This window comes from Canis lupus, chromosome 31, assembly GCF_003254725.2.
Source record: "Canis lupus dingo isolate Sandy chromosome 31, ASM325472v2, whole genome shotgun sequence".
Classification (NCBI taxonomy): domain Eukaryota; kingdom Metazoa; phylum Chordata; class Mammalia; order Carnivora; family Canidae; genus Canis; species Canis lupus.
This window is the reverse complement of record NC_064273.1, coordinates 11,901,889-11,928,086: the sequence shown is the minus strand read 5'-3', so window position 1 is coordinate 11,928,086 and position 26,198 is coordinate 11,901,889. Positions and strand designations below refer to the sequence as shown.

The following is a 26,198-nucleotide window of genomic DNA, read 5'->3' as shown; positions in this document are numbered from 1 at the left end:
GGCCAGGGGTGGCCACGGAAGGGAAGGTGTAAGGAGATGGTGGCCCATTTAGCTGTTGTCATGTACAACTTAATTTATGAGATTACATGCAGCTCACCCTTTCTCATACCGGTTCGTACTCAATATGGAACATCTCTAAGGTTCTTTCCCTTTTTCCATAATTATTTGAATAAATGGTAGAGAAACCAGGGCTGTTTTTGCCATAAACAGAGCACTGAAAGGCCAGATGGAAGGAGAAATGTGAGTGGTGGAGAAACTGAGAGTTACTTCCGCTCAGAGCTGTTCTTGCCTCTATCTTGCAGGCAGCAAAAATGGAATTGCTTTTCCTTTTTTTTCTCTTGAGGTTCAAACTTAGAAGGGAAAAGGACCAGAGAACAAGGATTTGGAGCAGTTTTAAAAGCCCAGTTTAGAAAGTTTAGAACCACTTGGGAGTACAGACCCTGGAACATGCTTCCTCTTTCCTTCACATTCACACAACAAGCAAAAGTGCTACCTTTCATGCATAGAGATGTTGCTTCACAATGGATTTGGATATATAATAGGATATTTGGGACAACATTCTAGCTACATTGTGATAAGTGTAGGGAACCCTATAGTCTCATGCTTTGACCACTTGTGATCAGTAGCACATAGAGATCAAACTGCTACTGTATGATTCTGTTTTTGTTTACAGGTACAAAATTAATTGTCTGGCCTGTACATGGAGTTAAGTCTATATCGTCTACCTTTTTAGCAAGTGTTTAATCCTCAAAACACTGTGCTACTGGATCAGATCACAGAGACTGAAGTGACAGGGTATTTGGGTTCGTGGTTGAGGAAGGGTCAGATTGGCTGGAGAAAGTTCAGAAGTGGCTCAGAGGACAGAGGTCACTGATGGAGAGTGACTGGGGGGCAGAAAGAATAGGGATCCATCACTTAGAACCCTCTCAAAAGTCTTGCCTCCAGTGCTTGAGTATTCTCCCTGCTTAGCTCTATGCAAACGATGGTTCAGAATGTGAGGAGCCTTCAGTGAGAACTGTTTAACCTCTGCTTTGCCTTCATTAGGCGGAATAACAAGCTGTTCAGATGGTACAAGTAACCGGGATAGCTTTCGACTTGATGATGATGGCCCCTACTCTGGACCATTCTGTGGCCGTGCCAGAGTACATACCGATTTTACACCAAGCCCCTACGACACCGACTCCCTCAAAATCAAGGTATGTGCACATCCTATCTGCATCCTGTATGGCTTGTCTAGTGCTCGTTGTATGATCTGTGTCAGGAAGTGCAAGCACTGGGAAGTGGGGTGGGGGTGGTGGTGAGTATGTTCTTCCCAGCCTTAGAACTGACAACTGGGTTATGGTGGCAAGAATTTGAACAAAACATGAGAGGTGGGAGAGGGGAATCAGTCTGCTGAGGCTACAGCATAAGCTGCTATTATGTAGGTAATGCAGAGTCTGAACCTATCAGGGGAGAAAAAATTGTCTACATTTTTTTCTGTAAGCCTAAAGCCTAAAGCCTCACAGGTTACTGGAGGTGCCTGGCTCTGTCTGATTCTTTGCTGGAGTAAAAGGAGAGAGAGAAAAGATGGTGATAGCAGGCAAGAGCCCCTCAAAGCACCTCCCTTGGGAACCAGACTTGGCCGGGCAATTTCAATACTTAAGTTGGTGGCCATGAATAACCAGACATCTTTCTCCCAATGATATTCCCTCCCCAATTCCCTCTTTTTTACTCTTATTCTCTATATTCATTTTCTATTGCTGTGTAACAAATTTCCACAAACTCAGGGACTTTAAACAAAACAAACATACTACCTCACAGTTCTATGGGTCAAACATTTTGGTCATGGCTCAACTGCATTCACTGCTCAAGGTCTCACTGGGCTAAAATCAAGATGACAGCTGGGGCTGTGATCTCACCTGGGGCTCAGGGTCCTATTCCAAGCTCATGGCTATTGGCAGAATTCAGTTGCTTGCGGTTGTAAGACTGAGGTTCCTGCTTTCTTGCTGGATATTGCCTGGGAGCCACTCTTAGACACTGAAGGTTGCAGGCCATGATCCTCTGTACAACATGGCAGTTTGCTCCTTCATAGCCTGCAGGGAGAAACGCTCACTCATATTTCTAATCTCTTTATTTTTAAAAGCTCCTACCTGATAAGTCAGAAACACTCAGATAATCTCCCACTTAATTACAAAATTAACTAATTTGGGACATTAATTACATTTGCACATGTCCCTTGTGGCATATAATACAACATAATCATGGGTGTGAAATCCATCACTTTCATAGTCCTACTCATACTAAAGGGAAGGTGCTGTTGCAATTGTGCTAAACTATTTTATACATGTTAAATTATTCCTCTGAGTAACACAGGCTGATATAGCTAAAAGGACAGAAACTATGACTTTTCTATACTATCAACACCAAGCTAATGTTAACCAATAATTATATAAGTTATGAAGTATTGGTACTATTATTTAACACTCAAGACACTCTGCTCTTCTCTTTATCCCTTCTATTGTAACAAATCAGAGTAAGGTCAGAGAATGAGGAAAACATTATTCTTGATAGCTCCTTAGTCATTTCTACGAATTGATTTGAAGTCTAAGTTCAGGTCTTGAGGAAGGAATGTTTGTAGCCTAGTAACCATTGTTGGAGGTAGAGTGTAGAAGGGAATAAATTGAACACATTTTGACTCGGGATAGCTTTTCGCCTTCCCTATAATACCATGCCAGTGCACCACCATTTATATTGCCTAAGATGATATTTGTAGAGCTCTTGTAGGACACAATAAGAATCCCACAGTTACCACTGAGGATTGAATGTTATGGTTTATATCGAGGATCTTATCCACAATGAAATTGGTCTTTGCTTGGTGACCTGTGGGCTTTCCTGGAATGTATACTTTTTATAAGTTTAGAGGATAATAGGAAGGATGCAGCAGAGAGCTCCCATGCTTAGAAACTTCCCCTAGAGCTTCTGGGGATTTTCTAGGTCTGCTTAGCTGATCCCATCTAGCCCAGGATTTGATTCCCCATAGTTAAAGGCAGGAAGAATTAGATGAAAAGCTTATAGGGTCAGACCAGCAGACGATCACAACTCAGAAAAACAAATCTTTTAATCACATTGAATCCTACTATTAAAAATACAATTTGTGTTTTAGATGGAAGAATACATATTCATAGAACAGGCAAAAAAATATTTTTAGTAGCAAACTAAATGTTTTGTTTGTTTGAGGGTAGACCCCTCAAATGACAACAGCAACAAAAAATCAGAATCTATAATTTCCTCTCTGGGGTAGAAACTTTTAAGTCTCAAAGGAGGAAATATGACTTTTAAATGTAGGCACTGTATTTACATAGAAATCAATTTTCTTTACAAAGATGTACCCTTGTTGGTTTTCTACTCTTGCCAGTAACTGCCAGCCAGTAGCCAATTAGAGTCTCAGATGTGAATAAAGAAAAAGACCAATTGGTTTGTCCATCCTAATGTGCTTCATTCATACTTCTATCCAAACTTCGTTGTGAAGCTCAATCTAAGTATTTCTTCTCTAATAATATTAATAATAATAATTCAGTAGCATAATTTATCCTTAGTATACACATACTTTTGTTACATATTTAGATTATACAAAGTTCTTAACAGTTTCATTATTTTAGATGAATGCAATACTTTAGATGTCTTTGTTTTTACGTAGATAAATTTTTCAGATGAACTAGAAGCATGGACAGAGATAGACTTCTTTTTCTTTCCCTTCCCTATTTGGGATTCTGTCCAGGAATGATGGCTTGAACTTTGCCATATATTGATTGCTTTGACAAAATGAATGAAAAAAGCATCATTCTTGGGTTCAGACAACTGCCATGAGTTCTGGAAAGTTATTTAATGTTTGTATTTCTTTTCTATAATATTTAGAGTAATAATGATACCTTGTATATGTACCTAAGAAGTGTGTTATAGGCATAAAATGACTTACTATAGGCAAAAGTATTTTGTAAATTCCATTGTGCCCTATACATTCATAAATTGATATAACAAAGACATACAGACGTCATCAAATGCATGTAAGAGCTTTTCTTCAAGCCTGCTGAAATTTTCCTCATTATTACTAGTGAATAGTTCCCTTGGACTTTTAAAAGAAATTTTCTCTTAGATTTATTTCTGTTATCAGTAACCTCCCTTGTCATATTCCCTCATTATTCTAATTTTCTAGGATTCCATTCTTTTTACTAATTGTCGCAACACCAAAGTTCTCTGAAAACTCATTTGGTATGTTTCTTTGTTTTTTAGAAAGGAGACATCATAGACATTATCTGCAAAACACCAATGGGGATGTGGACAGGAATGTTGAACAATAAGGTGGGAAACTTCAAATTTATTTATGTGGATGTCATCTCAGAAGAGGAAGCAGCCCCCAAGAAAATAAAGGCCCACCGAAAGAGTGGAAAGGAAAAACCCAAGACTCTGCAGGAGTTCTTAGAGAGGATTCACCTTCAGGTTAGCAAACCTGTGACCTATTTGATTTTGGTGGCATCTAGATGGAATAACTGAGGAAAATGGATTAATGTTTGTATAGTGTTTAAAAATATAGGACTTATGGGGAACCCTGGGTGGCTCAGCAGTTCAGCGCCTGCCTTTGACCCAGGGCATGATCCTGGAGCCCCGGGATTGAGTCCTGCATCAGGCTCCCTGCATGGAGCCTGCTTCTCCCTCTGCCTGTGTCTCTGCCCCCATCTTTCTCTCTCTCTCTCTATCTCTCATGAATAAATAAATAAAATCTTTAAAAAAAAATAGGACTTACAGCAAAGGAAAGTCTGTTTTCCAAGAAGACTTCTTATTTTCTTTTATTACTTTTATTATGCAAGGACAAGTCTTGATATAACATCCCTTGGACTAAACTCTAATGGTACTTAGCAGTGACAGTAGAGATTAATGTTGAGAAAATGCAGTGAAAAATGAAAAATACCTAGGAGAATAAAAGGCCCAAAGAAAACAAGTAAGTGAGAATGACAGAATATGAAGAGTAAAGGTAAAAATCCAGAGAACTGAAAGGAAAAATGGAAAGAAAATTACATTTTCTATAGGGCAGAGATCAAAAGCAAGTCAAGAGAAGATAACTAAACATAATCGTTTCAAAAGCAATTTCTTAGGAAATAATGATCATTAAGCCCCCATGATGAGTGTGCTAAGGAAACTGTGTTGTTTATATTTATAATCCAATTATTTTCTTGTTACATTAGCAAAGTTTTTATGAAATATCTACCTTGTTAAATGGTGTGTACATACAATTTACCTAGCCTCACTCAATTAACTGTTTTGTAATCCATTTCTAATATTAATGCAGCAGTACTTTGATAGTTTTCAAAATTCATCAAGGGTTGCCTTGTCAAAGCCAATTAAACTCTTCTTAATTGTTTCTTCTGAATGATCTAGTTATACTCTTGTCTGTAGACACACTACCCAGGCCTTCCTATATTTCTACTGGCGCTGCCCAAATAGGGTACTGCTTGGATTAAGTATAAGTTTAAGCCCTGCTTCTTCTTTTTGTTTGTTCTGTGACCTATGAGAAAACCAAGGTCTAAGGAAGTGAAATAACCATGTCAGGAACCCACAACCAGATGGTTATGTCAGATGGGAATTTTGGTTTCTCTGCTCTAATTCAGTGCTCCTTTAAGAGACATTATTTTTAAAAGAAGTAGTTCTCTCTCTCTCTCTCTCTCTCTCCTTTTTTTTTTTTTTTTTTGTAAAAAGGAGCTAGTAATTCTTCCTGATTACTTAAAACTTTTATGTTTCCTCTTATTCAGTTTTAGTAACCAAACTAAGGATATTGAAATTATGATCAAGTAAAATGGAAGAAAGTTTTGAGGAAGCTGTAAAGCATTCAACTTCACTTTGCATTTTTATTCTGTTGGAGAGAACAGAGGTTACATAAATAACATACAGACTCAGAAATCAGAAGCCTATGAATTTTAAATTAATATATATTGATGCAAATGATGGACAAACTATACATGCTGAGAAAACAATACTTTTTCCAACCACAGTGCTTTTATGCTTAATAAAAACTTTTATTTTTTTATTTTTTTTTTTTTATTTATTTTTTTTTTTTTTATTGGTGTTCAATTTACTAACATACAGAATAACACCCAGTGCCCGTCACCCATTCACTCCCACCCCCCGCCCTCCTCCCCTTCCACCACCCCCAGTTCGTTTCCCAGAGTTAGCAGTCTTTACATTCTGTCTCCCTTTCTGATATTTCCCACACATTTCTTCTCCCTTCCCTTATTTTCCCTTTCACTATTATTTATATTCCCCAAATGAATGAGAACATATAATGTTTGTCCTTCTCCGACTGACTTACTTCACTCAGCATAATACCCTCCAGTTCCATCCACGTTGAAGCAAATGGTGGGTATTTGTCATTTCTAATAGCTGAGTAATATTCCATTGTATACATAAACCACATCTTCTTTATCCATTCATCTTTCGTTGGACACCGAGGCTCCTTCCACAGTTTGGCTATCGTGGCCATTGCTGCTAGAAACATCGGGGTGCAGGTGTCCCGGCGTTTCATTGCATTTGTATCTTTGGGGTAAATCCCCAACAGTGCAATTGCTGGGTCGTAGGGCAGGTCTATTTTTAACTCTTTGAGGAACCTCCACACAGTTTTCCAGAGTGGCTGCACCAGTTCACATTCCCACCAACAGTGTAGGAGGGTTCCCTTTTCTCCGCATCCTCTCCAACATTTGTTGTTTCCTGCCTTGTTAATTTTCCCCATTCTCACTGGTGTGAGGTGGTATCTCATTGTAGTTTTGATTTGTATTTCCCTGATGGCAAGTGATGCAGAGCGTTTTCTCATATGCATGTTGGCCATGTCTATGTCTTCCTCTGTGAGATTTCTGTTCATGTCTTTTGCCCATTTCATGATTGGATTGTTTGTTTCTTTGGTGTTGAGTTTAATAAGTTCTTTATAGATCTTGGAAACTAGCCCTTTATCTGATATGTCATTTGCAAATATCTTCTCCCATTCTGTAGGTTGCCTTTGAGTTTTGTTGACTGTATCCTTTGCTGTGCAAAAGCTTCTTATCTTGATGAAGTCCCAATAGTTCATTTTTGCTTTTGTTTCTTTTGCCTTCGTGGATGTATCTTGCAAGAAGTTACTGTGGCCGAGTTCAAAAAGGGTGTTGCCTGTGTTCTTCTCTAGGATTTTGATGGAATCTTGTCTCACATTTAGATCTTTCATCCATTTTGAGTTTATCTTTGTGTATGGTGAAAGAGAGTGGTCTAGTTTCAGTCTTCTGCATGTGGATGTCCAATTTTCCCAGCACCATTTATTGAAGAGACTGTCTTTCTTCCAATGGATAGTCTTTCCTCCTTTATCGAATATTAGTTGCCCATAAAGTTCAGGGTCCACTTCTGGGTTCTCTATTCTGTTCCACTGATCTATGTGTCTGTTTTTGTGCCAGTACCACACTGTCTTGATGACCACAGCTTTGTAGTACAACCTGAAATCTGGCATTGTGATGCCCCCAGATATGGTTTTCTTTTTTAAAATTCCCCTGGCTATTCGGGGTCTTTTCTGATTCCACACAAATCTTAAAATAATTTGTTCTAACTCTCTGAAGAAAGTCCATGGTATTTTGATAGGGATTGCATTAAACGTGTATATTGCCCTGGGTAACATTGACATTTTCACAATATTAATTCTGCCAATCCATGAGCATGGAATATTTTTCCATCTCTTTGTGTCTTCCTCAATTTCTTTCAGAAGTGTTCTATAGTTTTGAGGGTATAGATCCTTTACATCTTTGGTGAGGTTTATTCCTAGGTATCTTATGCTTTTGGGTGCAATTGTAAATGGGATTGACTCCTTAATTTCTCTTTCTTCAGTCTCATTGTTAGTGTATAGAAATGCCACTGATTTCTGGGCATTGATTTTGTATCCTGCCACGCTACCGAATTGCTGTATGAGTTCTAGCAATCTTGGGGTGGAGACTTTTGGGTTTTCTATGTAGAGTATCATGTCATCGGCGAAGAGAGAGAGTTTGACTTCTTCTTTGCCAATTTGAATGCCTTTAATGTCTTTTTGTTGTCTGATTGCTGAGGCTAGGACTTCCAGTACTATGTTGAATAGCAGTGGTGAGAGTGGACATCCCTGTCTTGTTCCTGATCTTAGGGGAAAGGCTCCCAGTGCTTCCCCATTGAGAATGATATTTGCTGTGGGCTTTTCATAGATGGCTTTTAAGATGTCGAGGAATGTTCCCTCTATCCCTACACTCTGAAGAGTTTTGATCAGGAATGGATGCTGTATTTTGTCAAATGCTTTCTCTGCATCCAATGAGAGGATCATATGGTTCTTGGTTTTTCTCTTGCTGATATGATGAATCACATTGATTGTTTTACGGGTGTTGAACCAGCCTTGTGTCCCAGGGATAAATCCTACTTGGTCATGGTGAATAATTTTCTTAATGTACTGTTGGATCCTATTGGCCAGTATCTTGTTGAGAATTTTTGCATCCATGTTCATCAGGGATATTGGTCTGTAATTCTCCTTTTTGGCGGGGTCTTTGTCTGGCTTTGGAATTAAGGTGATGCTGGCTTCATAGAACGAATTTGGAAGTACTCCATCTCTTTCTATCTTTCCAAACAGCTTTAGGAGAATAGGTATGATTTCTTCTTTAAACGTTTGATAAAATTCTCCTGGGAAGCCATCTGGCCCTGGACTCTTGTGTCTTGGGAGGTTTTTGATGACTGCTTCAATTTCCTCCTTGGTTATTGGCCTGTTCAGGTTTTCTATTTCTTCCTGTTCCAGTTTTGGTAGTTTGTGGCTTTCCAGGAATGCATCCATTTCTTCTAGATTGCCTAATTTATTGGCGTATAGCTGTTCATAATATGTTTTTAAAATCGTTTGTATTTCCTTGGTGTTGGTAGTGATCTCTCCTTTCTCATTCATGATTTTATTAATTTGAGTCTTCTCTCTCTTTTTTTTAATAAGGCTGGCTAATGGTTTATCTATCTTATTAATTCTTTCAAAGAACCAACTCCTGGTTCTGTTGATCTGTTCCACAGTTCTTCTGGTCTCGATTTCGTTGAGTTCTGCTCGAATCTTTATTAACTCCCTTCTTCTCTTGGGTGTAGGATCTATTTGCTGTTTTTTCTCTAGCTCCTTTATGTGTAAGGTTAGCTTTTGTATTTGAGTTCTTTCCAGTTTTTGAATGGATGCTTGTATTGCGATGTATTTCCCCCTTAGGACTGCTTTTGCTGCATCCCAAAGATTTTGAACGGTTGTATCTTCATTCTCATTAGTTTCCATGAATCTTTTTAATTCTTCCTTAATTTCCTGGTTGACCCTTTTATCTTTTAGCAGGATGGTCCTTAACCTCCATGTGTTTGAGGTCCTTCCAAACTTCTTGTTGTGATTTAGTTCTAATTTCAGGGCATTATGGTCCGAGAATATGCAGGGGACAATCCCAGTCTTTTGGTATCGGTTCAGACCCGATTTGTGACCCAATATGTGGTCTATTCTGGAGAAAGTTCCATGTGCGCTTGAGAAGAATGTGTATTCAGTTGAGTTTGGATGTAAAGTTCTGTAGATATCTGTGAAATCCATCTGGTCCAGTGTATCATTTAAAGCTCTCGTTTCTTTGGAGATGTTTTGCTTAGAAGACCTATCGAGTATAGAAAGAGCTAGATTGAAGTCACCAAGTATAAGTGTATTATTATCTAAGTATTTCTTCACTTTGGTTAATAATTGATTTATATATTTGGCAGCTCCCACATTCGGAGCATATATATTGAGGATTGTTAAGTCCTCTTGTTGAATAGATCCTTTAAGTATGATATAGTGTCCGTCTTCATCTCTCACTACAGTCTTTGGGGTAAATTTTAGTTTATCTGATATAAGGATGGCTACCCCTGCTTTCTTTTGAGGACCATTCGAATGGTAAATGGTTCTCCAACCTTTTATTTTCAGGCTGTAGGTGTCCTTCTGTCTAAAATGAGTCTCTTGTAGACAGCAAATAGATGGGTCCTGCTTTTTTATCCAGTCTGAAACCCTGCGCCTTTTGATGGGGTCATTAAGCCCGTTCACATTCAGAGTTACTATTGAGAGATATGAGTTTAGTGTCATCATGATATCTATTCAGTCTTTGTTTTTGTGGACTGTTCCACTGAACTTCTTCTTAAAGGGGAATTTTAAGAGGCCCCCTTAAAATTTCTTGCAGAGCTGGTTTGGAGGTCACATATTCTTTTAGTTGCTGCCTGTCTTGGAAGCTCTTGATCTCTCCTTCCATTTTGAATGAGAGCCTTGCTGGATAAAGTATTCTTGGTTGCATGTTCTTCTCATTTAGGACCCTGAATATATCCTGCCAGCCCTTTCTGGCCTGCCAGGTCTCTGTGGAGAGGTCTGCTGTTACCCTAATACTCCTCCCCATAAAAGTCAGGGATTTCTTGTCTCTTGCTGCTTTAAGGATCTTCTCCTTATCTTTGGAATTTGCAAGCTTCACAATTAAATGTCGAGGTGTTGAACGGTTTTTATTGATTTTAGGGGGGGATCTCTCTATTTCCTGGATCTGAATGCCTGTTTCCCTTCCCAGATTAGGAAAGTTTTCAGCTAGAATTTGTTCAAATACATATTCTGGCCCTCTGTCCCTTTCGGCGCCCTCGGGAACCCCAATTAAACGTAGGTTTTTCTTCCTCAGGCTGTCGTTTATTTCCCTTAATCTATCTTCATGGTCTTTTAATTGTTTGTCTCTTTTTTCCTCAGTTTCCCTCTTTGCTATCAACTTGTCTTCTAGGTCACTCACTCGTTCTTCCACCTCGTTAACCCTCGTCGTTAGGACTTCTAGTTTGGGTTGCATCTCATTCAATTGATTTTTAATTTCTGCCTGATTAGCTCTAAATTCTGCAGTCATGAAGTCTCTTGAGTCCTTTATACTTTTTTCTAGAGCCACCAGTAGGTGTATAATAGTGCTTCTGAATTGGCTTTCTGACATTGAATTGTAATCCAGATTTTGTAACTCTGTGGGAGAGAGGACTGTTTCTGATTCTTTCTTTTGAGGTGAGGTTTTCCTTCTAGTCATTTTGCTCAGTGCAGAGTGGCCAAAAGCAAGTTGTATTGGGAAAAAGAGAAAAAGAGAGGAGAGAAAGAAGGAAAGAAAAGAGAAAGAGAAAAAAAAAGGGAAGAAAAAGAAAAAAAAAACGAAAAAAAAAAAAAAAAAAGAAGAAAAAGAGAAAGAAAAAGAAAGGAGAAAAAAAGGGGGTGGGGGAAGGAAACAAATCAAAAAGCAAAACAAAACAAAAACAAAAACAAAAACAAACAAAAAAAGAACCACCGGGGAGTATCTTCTGATTCTGTGTACTTTAAGTCCCTTGGCTTCTCCTGGAAGTTGTCCGTCTAGCTGGTGTTCTGGGGGAGGGGCCTGCTGTGCTGATTTTCAGGTGTTAGCAGTTGGGGGAGCTGCTGTGCCCCTGCCTGGTGCAGGGCTCGGTGGGGGTTGTTTACCCCGTGAGGCCGCAGGAGGAACAGCCCCAGTGGCGGGGCAGCTCTGGAAACCTGGATTCAGCTCCGGCAGGAACTCCGTCTGCAGGGCCTGGAGGCTCCGGGGCGGGGCCGCTGATCTGCTCAGCTCGGGCAGGAGCGTCCTCGCTGTCCTGGGCCCTCCCGGCCTCTGCCTGTCCCGGGGAGGCGGGATCCTGGGCTGTGTCCCGGCGCCCTGTGCTCCGGAGCCTGCGCTGTTGGATTCGCGCTGCCGGGCCGCGCAGCCCCCTCCGCGGAGCCGCCGCCCGAGCCCCTCCCGAGCTGCTCCTGGAACCGCGCAGCCCCCTCCGCGCGGAGCCTCTTCCTCTGCCCAAGCCCCTCCGAGCTGCTCCCGGGGCCGCGCAGCCCCCTCCGCGCAGCCCCCTCCGCGGAGCCGCCGCCCGAGCCCCTTCAGCTGCTCCGGGTCGCGCCGGGTCCCGCCGTGCGCGCTGCAGCCCTTAGGGAGCTCGGCGCACTCTCCCGGGGCGCAGGTGTCTGTTAGTGTCCCCGGAGCCCGAGGGCATCCCCGCCCTCCTGGGTCCTGCTCCACCTCCCTGCGAGCCCCTTTCCCCCGGGAAGGTCCGTGCAGCTCCTGCTCCTCCGGGACGGGGCTCTCCTGTCCTGGGGACACTCGCCCCGGCCTCAGCCCGGCTCCTCGCGGGGCCCCTCCCCCTTGGAGGCCTTTGTTCCTTTATTTCTTTTTCCCCGTCTTCCTACCTTGATAGAAGCGCGAACTCTTCTCACTGTTGCATTCCAGCTGGTCTCTCTTTAAATCTCAGGCCGAATTCATAGATTTTCAGGATAATTTGAAGGTTTTCTAGGTAGTTTGGTGGAGACAGGTGATTTGGAGACCCTACTCTTCCGCCATCTTGCTCCTCCGTCAATAAAAACTTTTAATAGAAAGTCTAGAATTCCTTAGTTTTATATAATGACTTTCGCTAAATGCTAAGTCTATTTTTTGTTCTTGTTTCAAATTTACTTTTTAAACTACCCCAAGAAGTTAGTGAGGGTAAATATTTTTGTAAGCAAGCAAAAGAGAAAAGATGTAGATTCAGAAATACTACTATAATTACTCTTTTAGAAGCATTTTATTGATAGACGCAAGGACACGCTATCTTTGTCAATTGAGCTATTTGAGAAGTGAAAAAGTGCCAAATGGGATGAATGATCCAGCTATTTAATTGATCCATGATTTAGCACTGCATGGCTTAAGGTAATTATTTCTTCTTTACATTTGTCCTTCCAAAAGGTGAGAATTCTACAACATATTCTTTTAAATGCCCTAGAGTTCATATGTGGAAAACTAGTACAAAGTAAAATAAAGTTAAGCAAAAGTTCTATCAGTGCTTTTCGTTTCCATATGCACTCTACAGTTTCTTTAAATCTAAAGAGAACTAAAAATAAAATACTTGAATCTGACTAGCTTGTATTATATATATTTTTTCTTCCCCATAGGAATATACCTCAACACTTTTGCTCAATGGTTATGAGACCCTAGAAGATTTAAAGGATATAAAAGAGAGTCATCTCATTGAATTAAACATTAAAAACCCAGAAGACAGGATGAGATTACTATCAGCTGCTGAAAATCTCCTTGATGAAGAAAGTAAGTGTGCATACCTACTTTTCTCCCTAGCTGAAAATCACAGTTCAGTATAGATAGTAAAATTATTAAAAACAAAGCTCTGGTTTTATTTATGGAGAATCATATAAAGTATTCCTTCCCATAAAATACATTTTTTCTTATATATTTGGAAACAATAACCCCAGTCAAGTCTATAATTAGGAAGAGGACTTTTTTTTTCCTTTATTGGACTCAGAAAATGAAGGGACTTTTCTGGGCATCTCATTTAGATTCTGCAGAGCTATTAATTTACACACAAGTGGATGTCTGCATTCTCAGAGACTGAGGAGTTAGAGACAAATATTTAGTGACAGCATGAGCCATTAGTGAGATATGTCATATGCAACTTCTGTAGAACAGCGCAGAGCATGGCTCTAAGCTAATGAGCCTTCGCACCACACAGGAAAATTCATTTCATTACCATATAGTCACATCTTGTATGTGTTTATAGTATTCTTTCAAAATGTTATAATAGCTTGCAAAAATATTCAGCACTCACTTTTATTATCTGAGATGATTCTCTGTATTTGTAAGTGTAAACTGAAGATGGAGTAATGCAAGCACATTCACTTACCAACTGGGTTTGTAAAGACTGGATAGCTTTTGTTTTTACAGTTGCGCTCAATCTGAATGTTCTTCTTACTAAATCTGGTCAGGCTTCTAAAACCCTGAGCTCAGGACGTACCAAACTCTACAAGTATTTTGTTAGGAAGAAAGAGGGACGTAGTGACTTTTAAAGATGAAAAAGAATTTAGATCATCTAATCCAACTTTCTCTTTCAAAAATAATATTACTCATAATAATTACTATTTTTGAACATGCTCTCAGAGTGAAACTTTGATCCAAGATCTTTACATTGTCTTCATTAACGTGCTCCACAGTTTTGTGAGTTAGACAGTACTGTTCTGTGTTGTTGTTGTTTTTTTTCTTAAGATCTTACGTATTTATTCATGACAGACAGAGAGAGAGAGGCAGAGACACAGGCAGAGGGAGAGGGAGAGAAGCAGGCTTCATGCAGGGAGCCCCACGCCAGACTCGATCCTGGGTCTCCAGGATCATACCCCAGGCCGAAGGCACCAAACCGCTGAGTCCCGGGGCTGCCCTGTCCTGTGTTTATAATGAGAAATTGAGAGATAAGTAACTTGTCCAAGCTCACACACACAGTAAATTGTGAAGAGCCAGCACCAGTGTTTGTGATGTTACTATACTTTCTACAAATAACAGCCCAGATGGAGAGCAAGGAAGAAAGTTGTGTTTAGGACCCAGGCCTCCTGACTGTCTCTTAATAGCTTTTCCTATATCTTGTCTCATATGCTACGAAATGGGCACAGTTGCTCAGCACGTGTCTATACACTGGCCTTTTATCTGGTAAGAATAAATTTACTTTTCTGGAAACTGCATCTCACTTCATTCTTACTTGCTGTCCTGAGTTTGCATAGATCTTCATCCTTTTCTTTTTTAAAAGATTTTATTTACTCATAAGAGACTGAGAGAGGCAGAGGGAGGATCAGGCTCCATGCAGGGAGCCTAACATGGGACTCGATCCCAGTCTCCAGGATCAGGCCCTTGGCTGAAGGTGGCGCTAAACCGCTGAGCCACATGGGCTGCCCTTTTCAAAGAGTTTTCACATTTAAGACTGATTTGACACCTGCAGAATTTATTTCATCTTAGGCCCAGGTGATTATATGCATCCTTTGAAGTTGTGGAGGCTGGGAGGGAGGGCTGACATCACAGAGGTAGACAAAGGTCAACCTTAAGAAAATTGGGTATAAACCCAATTTATACCCAATAAGACAAGCCAAAACAAAACTGATCAGTGTAAAATGATGTAGCGTATCTTTGGGGTGAATGACAGTTTCTTTCACATCTTGTCATTTCAAAGCATGGCTCCTCACTAAATAATGTGAAGCTAAGAAATAGATTCTGTAGATTTCTTGTAATTGATAATGTCCAATATCATTGTCAATACCCTCCGAATAATTTGATGTTGAAGTATAGGGAGGGAAAAGGGTATTTTTTGAGCAGTTGTAAATACATTGCTTTTCTTCTATAATCCCATCTGTATAGGTAATTTGTCCATTTCACAGATGAGAAGACATTTCAGAGATGAATTTCAAAGAGGCCAAAAACAGCTAGATAAGTAACAGAGCTGGAGTTTTAATCAAAGGCAGCTTGCTATAAAAATCCACGTTCTTTCTTCCACACATGCAAACTGGTAAATATAGAAAGAACAATGAATATCTGAAAATTGAAGTTTCCTACTATGCCAATTTTCTCAGGAGCTTTAGTTCAGCTTTCCATCTCAGAAAGTAGAAGTTAGTATGTGAGAACAGAAATCTTGCAACATTACTGCCTGAAAAGTGTAAGGCAATATTGGCTGCATTGCACCAGGATTGGTGAATAGGGAAGGGTAAGAGAGCCTGGGTGAAAAAGGTTTCTAGCCATAAAACAGTGCTCAGTCTGGACCCACAGTGGGACAATCCATCCAGTGCAGAAGACTTGGGCTGTGCATGGTGTCCACCTAATTTCTCCATTCCACCTCCCTTGTCCCCCATCTGCTTTCTATGTTAATGAAAGAATAATAATGTACAGATAACATCATATGAGAGCAAGCTGTAATTTGAAAAACCATCTGGCCCAAATGTTTCCTTTGCAAGATGGAGAAACTAAAACTAGAGTAGCTAAATAGCTTTCTCAAAGTCACATATCTAGAACCTGGTCTCCTTCATCTATTAGAAACACATTCTACTATACCCTGGCAACAAAACACAGTAGCTCCAAAGCATGATGTGACTTCCAACATTTGATATAAAAAAGCACAAGTTATTTCCCTTATAAGGCTTTAGAAAATGGTATTTGAAGGTCACTAGAAGTTGATCACTTAATAATAGCCAGTAATGCACAAACATACACACACTGAGCCAAATTCCGAGGGATGAAAAATAGAAAAAAGTGCCGATGCAACCAGTGTTTGTTGTCAACACACAACCCTGAGATATTTCTTATTTTAATCTTACGGTCTAAAGTAGTACTAGAATATACATGTCAAAAAGATGCATATTGCATGTTAGGCTATTTTGACTGAAAGCTATTTATCTTATATGAAACTGCTTTGCTCAAGAAATAAAGAAGAATGACTTCTATTTGTTGATAAGATGGTGGGTTCTGATGATTCGGCACCATGCTGCTGCATGCATGCTTATTTTTATCTATTCTCTATTCTGTGAATCATATCTCCTACAACCATGCTAGAGATTAAACGCACAACCTTCATGTACCTTGAATGATAAAGACCTTGAATATATGGTTATGTAAAACTAAGATATTATTAAAAACAAATGCATGTCACAGTCATAGGTTAAAAAGTTAGCTGTGTGTGTAAGAATGGAACACGCAAATTGGCCAGGATTTTATGTATGTATTTTATCTTGATCATTGAATAGTAAGTTTGGGGAATGTCAATAAATCCCTAGTTTAAAGTTTCAATGCTTCTTAGATTGGAAACTGGAAAGTTTTGCTTTACTAACCTTTCAATATAAAAATTGCGGAGAGTGGACACCTATTTTGAAGATAAGAGTTAAATCTTCGAAATGATGTAGGAAAAACTACAAGCCCCATGTGAGCCTTTAATACATTTAGAGGGACCAAGAGGATGGGGGAGTGGGACAGCGACAAAAACAGAAATCTAATACTCAGAACAAGCAATTTTCCTTTTCTCTTAGGCCAAAATAGATAGCATTGTACCCACTCTGACCTTGAAAATGTAAACTGGATTAAACTTTTTAGGTCACTGCTTGACAGGAGGTAAAGGTGTTTCTCCTACAAGCTGATAGAAGGGCTGGTGAGTGGTGTTAGCACTGATTACAGGATTACCTCTGGAGTAGGATAACGACTTTGGGGTTCTGCAATCGTGCCAAGGCCAATACCGAGATATTCTGAATTTGTTCCCGTGTTGCATTAGAACTGAGCAGAATTAGGTCACCGGCTCCCTCAGCTGGGAGTCTAGATGAAGTTAGAAGAAGAAAAATTGGGGTGAGCCTCGGCTTTTGAAGGAGCAAAAGAGCAGAATCTGTTTATTTGGTACATGTTAGGATTTCTCTATTTATCTGAGTTTTAAAACAGCTCGTTTGCTTTGAATAAATATTCTCAGTAAGAATAGAGAATATGAGTATGTGTTTCTGTGTGTGTGTGTTGTTCATAAACACAATCTTCAGGACCTCTTTGCCTTGCTAATAAAATGCCTCTTGCAAATAATAAAAGAGTTAACTTCTATCTATAGTAAATATTTTCTCTTTATTCTGAACTTGTTCCTCTTTTCCCGCATTTGGAGGCACTTTGATGTGTCTTAAAAGTGTGTCTGTGAGAATGTGTACTGTTGTCCTCAGGAAAAATGGGTGATGGAAATATCTCGTTCTCCCTACAGCACAGGAATAATTAAATTTTAAATTGGAGGAAAAAACCCCACAACTTAGTAACTGAATAAGCAGACAGTACTAGAAGCTGTGTATCATATTTTTTAGGTACCTGCAACCTTTGTTTGCAGTGTGCAATGAAGAGGACAGGGGGAAGGGTGGCTTGTGTGCCGGGCTGTTGGCACCAGCTGTGGTCACAGCTGCTCCACATTGCACAACTATCCCCAGTTGCGCCTTCCTGCCTGCCTACCTGCACAAAACGATGCAGGGCAAGAGGCAAGTCCCAGCTAGGAGCCTGGAACATGAGCTGCCAGCAGGGGAGATTTGTAGTGATGCCAAGCAGCAGTCCAGCAGTTGGCCTGACAGCGTGCCAGGGTAGCCTGGTGCCCTAGCCCCTGACATGCATGCCTGGTGTTTCCAACCCACTTGCCATATGATTTGAATCTAGATTCAAGAAAGGTACAGGTTTTAAGAAATATATGCCAACCCTACACATATACACAGTACAGAAGGCACACAGGCATTTTACGTTTATGTATTTATAAATATGCATTTAATATATATTTCTAGTTATAGATGTTTAGCTTTATGCAATTTAATTTCTTCAGATTTCTTTTTGGTTTTATACCCCCCTCAGATTTAATTTATGATTGATGCTATATTCCATCTAATACAAAAAAACAACAAAATGAAATGTAAACATTTTTACTATTCTATCAAGGAACAGTTCCCAGAGTAGAGGATCCTTTGAATTTTCACCTCAGTCACCTCAGGCACTTGTAATATACTTGTTTTTATATTGCACTATGATTGTATACTAGGCATGACTTTGTAACGATCACCCTGGCCAAACAAGACTGAATCCTCTATTACCATGTGCCCTCCCCAATGCCCCTAGTTCTGTGCATTGCATTGAGTAGATGGTTTACAAATGCTTATAGAATGAAAACAAAACAAAACAAAAAAGACCCAATAACAACAAAACAACAAATGCTTGTAGAATGAATTAACATTGAATGAGGGAATGAAGAGATTTGCAAATCATATGGAAACTTTGTTCTGATTGTAAAACTTTAAGTTCCTGGCAATCCCACCTCAACACATAAAAGTTTTTGTAGTAGGCAGATGGGCGTTGGCATGTGTTGGTATGTTGGTATGTTATGTATATGCTCACTTTATGTGCATGTATATGTGCAAGAGTGTAAATGAGTACATTTTTAGAGGACAGTATGTAAAAACTTCAAAGTTTGAAATGTGCATACTTTTGTATCTACAAATTCCAGTTTTAGGAATTTGTTTGATGAACTTCAACATACAAATGCAAGAAAATGCTATTTAAACTACTACTTTTGTTAAGTGTGAACTTCCATCAATAATCAATTTGTTAAATTAATTAGTATATGCAAACAATAAGGTACTACAAAGATATTAGGAGAATGTAATGTGTCCTGACATAAAAATATATTCAAAGCATATTAAATGGGAAAAGCAATAATATGCAGGGTAACCCTATTTTTGTCAAATAATAAATTTTAAAAATAATGAAATTAGGTTATTTTTCACTATCTCAAGTAATTTAATCTATAAGAAAAATGAAACTAATTTCCCAAGTCTCATAAGCAATATATAATGATGGTTTTTAATTTTATTTAAAATAGTCTTATCAAAATGGGACCAATATGACAACTCAACCAAAAGTAAATATTTCCTGGGACCAAAGCCTTCCATAGGGGTGTCTGGTTGGGCAGAGTGGTATCTGTGCTGTGCTGAGCAATTAGATATTAGGTGAATGTTCCTCTGCCCTTACTAGAGCAGCAGCACGGTGTAAAGGGAGGTTGCTGTGAAGGTGAATACAAAGAGTCATTCCTTGGCCTACATCTCATCAGAAGGTAGATTCTGCTATTATGATGCAAAGAGAGATGTGCAAAAAGAAGAGGGAGAGTCATTTCAACTCCTATTCTCTCATGGCCTCAGGAAAACAAAAGCAACTGGTGTTATTCCATGAAGGGATTCTTGTTTTCCATTTGTTGTTTTTCCAAGTAGTAGGTCAGTATTCAAATGACATGACTACCTAAAAGCTACTATTATAAATTTATCACGTTCAAGTAATTTAAGGATATGTTTAAGATGAAATCAGAAATAACTAAGAGTTGTGCCATATTGTCTACTAAATGTTCTTCCTTGGACAACACTGCCTCTGGACAAATAAATACAGTCATAGATACCTGGAGAATGCCTGTTTTGTTCTAAGTGACTCAAATGGTGCTCCAACATGAAGCTGAGCTATCCTCAGAGAGGATGGCATAACTTTGATTTTTCCTCTTTGGAGATGGCACCAGTAGGAAAAAAAAAAAAAAAAGAGGATGATAATTCAAAGAGCCAAGAGGTATCTTCATTTGAATTTCAACAGAATTTCTTATTTGGTCTTTAGTTTCCACTTCTTTCAATTAATCTAAACATCACATTTTTTTATTTAAAAAATTATTTATTGAGCACTTTCATTGGCCAGGCACTTTCCTATGCCCTCTAGATTGCATTATTTCATAGTACCCAAAAGAAACAGAAGCCCAAAGAAACAGAAGCTTCATATTTAAGGCACACAAGACAGTGAAGTCAAAATCTGGAATATTTGGGTAAAGAAACCTATGTGAATATAGGACAGATTTCTCTCTTTAGAATATGAGAACTTTTTCTCAGAATTAGGATTTAGTTTGTGTGTTACTTGCCTGGTTAGCTCAGATGATTGGACCATAGGCCAAAACTGATGAAGGTTATAGTTTCAATTTCTAGGTAGGTCAGTTAGTTTTACTCTATTTCATGGCCACGTGAAGGAACTAAATGACTTAGAAAGAAAATATGAACATATTAACATGAATTCATCCTCTCTGCTGGAAAAAAAGTATCCATAGTATAAGACTTAGGTTTGTGCCAATCCCAAAGTCATTAGTGTCAGGATGGGAAAAAAAAAAAAGAAAGAAAAAAAAAAAAAAAAAGAAAGAAAGAAAGAAAACAAGAAAAGGAAAGTCCTGACCCTCCAAACACAAAAACTGAATGCTGTATAGCTTTCATTTCCATAATATAACATAATAACCTGCCTTTTCTTTTTATAGTTACAGTTGAGGGGCTCCAGCTGATCACCTGCCTGAAATTATTGCAAGCCTGGTGGGAAGCATTTGAGGAGGCATAGTCATGTTTTCATTTCACTAGGAAATCATTTAGCAAATTACTCCTGTTCTGTCAATTACTGTGCTGCATAACTTTCATACTGAGAAACTATTTCTTTTTTCCATAAAAATTGCAGATAAAATTTCCTATAGTAAATAATCTGTATTTAAAACAAACCAATTCCTAGAATTTAGAGAAGGTGATATAGTATTTTTCAAGCAAAAATAAAAACAAATACATTTTACAAATATTCAAAAATGACATAGTCTCTGTAAAAGTCAGATTTTTCATTTATTGTTTGTTTACTTTGTTATCCTTTGAGGGGAATGGATAGAGTCTTCAGAAGATGAAATAACAAGCTAAGTATTTATTTTTTGAAAGGAAAAGAGCTAATTTTGGAAATCAGAGTTCTTGAAGCCTAAGTTTTATATCTCGAAGAGAGTCCCACAATCAGTAATCAACCTAAATAGAACATGGTATTGGGAACAGTTTTTATTATGCCAAGTCCTGTTTAAAATGTCGATCTGAAAGGAAATAACTCAGTTCTTTTAATTTTGTGTTGAGGTGATAGGCCCAAATATAATCTGGGGAAATATGGCCTGGGATCACACTCCAAATACGGTGAATCACTGCTGATGTAGCAGGAAGCATTATAAAAGGACTAATTTCTCTGGCCTTTTCCAGAAACACTTGGATAATGAAACACAGAGCTGGTTCTTTCACTTCAGTGGCAAGAAGACAGAAAAGCAGAGGCAGGAGGGAAAGCTTTCTTTCAGAAAATGAGGTCCCATTTCAGTGTTGTCTTTTCATAACGGAAGGCTTTAGAAACAAAACTGAATGACTGATATTCACAAACACTAATGAATATTAAGAAGATTCACCCTAAACTTAAAGGTTGCCAAGACTAATAAAGAGAAAATGCTTCATGGTGGCTAAAATTTTTAAATTGTCACATTCAATGCATATTAAAATGAAAGTTCCTGATACCTAGAACTAGTTACAATATCACCGGACTTCAATATCTGATACTTGGGTCCACAGCTAAAAGAAGTTGTGGCAAACATGGAGAAGATTCAAAAGAATGGCATAAACATGGGTTTGAAGTCACAAATTAAAGCTTTGAGGAAAAGGTTAAAAGAACTGTTATGATTCACTTTGAGGATGAGTAAACTAAAATGATCTTTATCATTTTTTCCCAACCTTTCTCAACCTGTGTTCCTCATCTAAACCACAGAATACAAAAAAAGTAATGTGACTCTTTTCTCAATTCTCCTATGGATGCTACATAAAAGAGTACTATTCTAGATAATTTTGAAGAGAACTGAATTCATTACCTACGAGAATGCCTTAGGGCACCAGGGCTCAATTCTCTCTCATAAAGGATGTTGATAATTGAATACACAGTAGAACATAATGTTGGCAAGATATCTGGAGCCTAGAAAACACATTTAAAAAGTAGGATATCTGTAGACAAGTTAAATGGTGAATTTCCTACAGATAATTTACTTAGCATTTTACTTTTATAAAGTCTATTGAGGAAAATTACAGCTTCCCCCTTCCAGGATTTTGGAGTTAGGATTACTCTCTTCTCACTAGAGTAGGATGAAGTACATAGTCTCCGAAGGCAGAGGTCTTGTCCCACCCTGAAATGTATACATTTTGTTCTTCCAAAGTAGAATTATTCAAATGTGTAAAGTGGAGAAGCCCTGAGGTTAGAAGGGGAAAGAACTAGGTAGGTATGCTGATATAGTTGACGGGTGGTGGCCTAATATCTTCTCCCTGAGGAACTCGTCTCATGATTACCGGTGTCAGGGAAGGCAAGGAAAGAAACTGTACATTGACCAAGAGAACTCTGATGCTAAAGGCTTCTTGAGAAGAATAAAACTTTATAGTGCTGCTTACGTTCTTCAAAAATATCTTTTGTTACATCTCTAGTATTAATTTTTTAAAAGAAAATATCTGTTGAATCTAGAATACGGCTTTAATAACACAGTTACCAGTCCGAATATAAACAATTGTTCTTCAGAACTACAAAAATGTAGGGGCACCTGGGTAGCTCAGTCAATTAAGTGTCTACCTTGATCCCAGGGTCTTGGGATGGAGCCCTGCATCAGGCTACTTGTTCAGTGGGGAGGCTGCTTCTCCCTCTCTCTTTGTCCCTCCCCCTGCTTGTGTTTTCTCTCTCTCTCTCTCTCTCTTTCTCTCTCTCACTTTCTCTCTCATTCAAATAAATAAATAAAATCTTAAAAAAAAAAAACTACAAATATGTAGAAGACTAACTAAATAAGGCAGAGAGTCAATGAAAATGGTGGTGTTTTACTATCTGAAAGCAAGCTGATTTCGGGGGGAATCCCTGGGTGGCTCAGCGGTTTAGCGCCTGCCTTCGGCCCAGGACATGATCCGGGAGTCCTGGGATGGAGTCCCACATCAGACTCCCTGCATGGAGCCTGCTTCTCCCTCTGCCTGTGTCTCTGCCTCTTTCTCTCCCTCTGTGTCTCTCATGAGTAAATAAATTTTTTAAAAAATCTTAAAAAAAAAAAAAAAGCAACCTGATTTCCATGTTGATTTTTCTGGTGAATGCAAACATGGTATAAAATTCCAAATACTTTAAGTTTTATTAAATTCCAAGTAATTGAAGTCCTACTATATGTTGTTGCCCAAAGCAATATTTTATTCACTACTCTACAGTATCATGATTCTAGAATTGTCCACAAAGATCACTATTGAGTTGGGTTGTGCATTTAAAGTACAAATGACTTTTTCTAATGTTACTTTAAGGAGTATTTGGACAAGGCATCAGTCAAACTGTGGAAACAATCTGCTTTCTCTGGCAACTTATCATTAATGTAAAATGAGAGTCCATATTGATCTTAGCTTATGTAAGCAGTTCACATGAATTCCATGAAACTGCAAGTGAGCAAAAAAAGGGCAAATTTTGTCTTCTAGGAAACTGGAGCTTGAATATTTGAGTGCAAATATCTCTTTTATAATAAACAAATATATGGTTTACTCATGACAGTTTCAAATGTAATGAAGTCAAGGTTGGTACGTTTAAAATAGCTCAGAGATTAATGAGTACGTGAGTAAAACTTCTCTTGGCTTCTCCTAACTGCTGCCCTCTTTTCCTTTTACAGCTATTCAAGAGCAAGAAAATGAATCCATGCCTCTATCCTTAAACCCAGACATCTCCTTAAATAAGTCACAGTTAGACAACTGCCCAAGGGACTCTGGTTGTTATATCTCATCAGAAAATTCAGATAATGGCAAGGAAGATCTAGAGTCTGAAAATCTCTCTGATATGGTACAGAAGATTACTATTACAGAGCCAAGTGACTGAACACACATTCTCAACTTTATATGTACAACAGATGCATTCCATTTTAATTCTACTTGAGCTAAAAGATCAAATAGGAGAAAAAGAGAAGTATTTGCCGATACAACCTAAAGTTAAAATGATTTAATCTGAATGATTTTACATAAAAGTTAATTCTCTAACATTCCCAATTATTGTAAATAGTATATATATTTATTATTTTAAATGCTACATGTTAATATTTCATTTGCCTGTATTAGAAAAAGGTACAGTGTAAGTCTTTGGCATGTGTAACATAAGCTTTATTCAGTTTTGCTTTCTAAGTGTGAAATGATGAATTCTGCAGGAAAAAAACCTCCTTTTTTCATACCTATCAGTTTCGCATTTGTGTCTGTTATTCAACAAATAGTAATAGCACATATGTCTATTTAACCAACTATCCAAGCAGCATTCACACACATTTTTATACTTAATGGGAAAGTGTGAGTTAATATCAGAAACATTTTATCCTGATCCACAGTGGAGCTTTAGTAATTGTTTTTTGTTAGTTTCTTCACTGTTACCTGGTATAAAAGTATAGATAACAAGAAATTTTCGATTCTCATTTAGTAAGATGAATTTTAGTAATTGTACAGATGTTTCATCTATAATTGTAAATATTTTTAATTGTGAAATACCCTAATTTTAATAATAAAAAGAATTATGTGCATTTGTTATTTCCCAAACTAGTGGTACTTATAAGTATTTTTATACTAGAACTCTAGACAAAATATCTCTTACCAGACAGTTTTATAGTCAGCCTTCATATATATTTCATACGACTCCCAAATAAATTACCTCACCTCAGTCTGTCCCCTGAACCCCAGATTTGTGTTATCCAACTTCCTATATACTTCCATGTATTAGCTCAGGTTGCCATTATAAAATATAATAGACTGGGTGGCTTAAACAATGGAAATTTATTTTCTTAGAATTCTGAAGGCCAAAAGTCCAAGATCAGGTTGCAGCACGGTTGGATTCTAATGAGAGTTCTTCCTGGCTCACAGATAGCTGCCTTCTCACATGTCAGAGATAGCAAGCTTTCTGGTGTTTTTTCTTAGAAGGGCACTTACCCAATCATGAAGGCCCCACTCTCACAACCCCATCTAAACCTAATTATCTCCCCCAAAAAACATCTACAAATACCATCCATTGGGGGTTAGTGCTTCAACATACAAATTTGTGGGGAAAGAGTCCAATTCAGCCCATAGCACTCTAGAAGCTTCAAATCAACATACCCAAATATTTGATTTCTCTCTACAAATCTGTCTCTCCTTCTTTATTTCAAATAAAGCTCTCTCTCTTTAGTGACACCAAAATCCAACAGTTACCCAAAACAGGAAATCATTTCCTACTTAATTTCACATATACACTTCTCATACAGATTCAATAGTAATCAAGTCCTACCTCTAGAAGTGCTTTGCCATTCATGGCTTTCTATCCATTCCTGTGGTTGCTGTCTTGCTTTGGAACCTCATGAGCTGATGTATGAAATAGTACAATAGCTTTCCAACTGACCCCTATTCTACCAGTGTTCTATCTTTTAATCCATCCTCCACACAGCCTCCAGAAAGATCTAACATGTAAATCAAATCATGTAATTCTAGCTTGAAATTTTTTTATAGCTCCTCACTATCTTTAGTAGAATCTTTAAACTTTCTTTGAGAATATATAAGGTTCTTATCAACCATTTTTTATCTACCCATGAGTCACATCTTTCCTCTTCCACTTCTCTCTCTACACTGTCCGGCCATAACAATCTACTTGCAATTCCACAAATTCACTATTTCCTTTGTGACTTTTCTTATGCTATTTATTTTCCTGGAGTGGCTCCTGCTATTTTCTACATCCAGTAGTCTCTCTCTGTTTTCTTTCTTAAGACTCATCACAAAGGTCACTTACTCTGTGAAACCTTCCATGATTTCCTTTGGTGTTCTACTCTGGGTTCCATAGCAACCTGATCTCTGTTGGTTACAGCACTTATCATATAATACATTATTTGAAAAGCACTTGCCTTTCCACAAGACCATGATCTTGTCACAACAGATTATTTTGTTTAGCCTTTTAATTTCTGGTGCCTGTTATTATTATACCAGGTACAGAGTGGGCATTTAGGAAACACTTACTGGAGTGCATTGAATATAATAA

General features: G+C 38.4%; 1 protein-coding gene across 4 annotated transcripts in view; it reads left to right on the top strand.

Annotated features, from left to right (window-relative positions):
- Window positions 1-24,736, top strand: part of SAMSN1 (SAM domain, SH3 domain and nuclear localization signals 1) — a 144,319-nt gene extending 119,583 nt beyond the window's left edge. For all 4 annotated transcript variants that reach the window (XM_035709345.2, XM_025449622.3, XM_025449627.3 and 1 more), the window contains 4 exons: window positions 1,045-1,196; window positions 4,270-4,476; window positions 12,953-13,103; window positions 23,833-24,736. In XM_035709345.2, coding sequence (XP_035565238.2) covers window positions 1,045-1,196; window positions 4,270-4,476; window positions 12,953-13,103; window positions 23,833-24,035 — 713 coding nt within the window. In that variant the 3' untranslated portion in view covers window positions 24,036-24,736. The remainder of the gene's footprint in view (window positions 1-1,044; window positions 1,197-4,269; window positions 4,477-12,952; window positions 13,104-23,832) is intronic.
- Window positions 24,737-26,198: the final 1,462 nt, after the last annotated feature.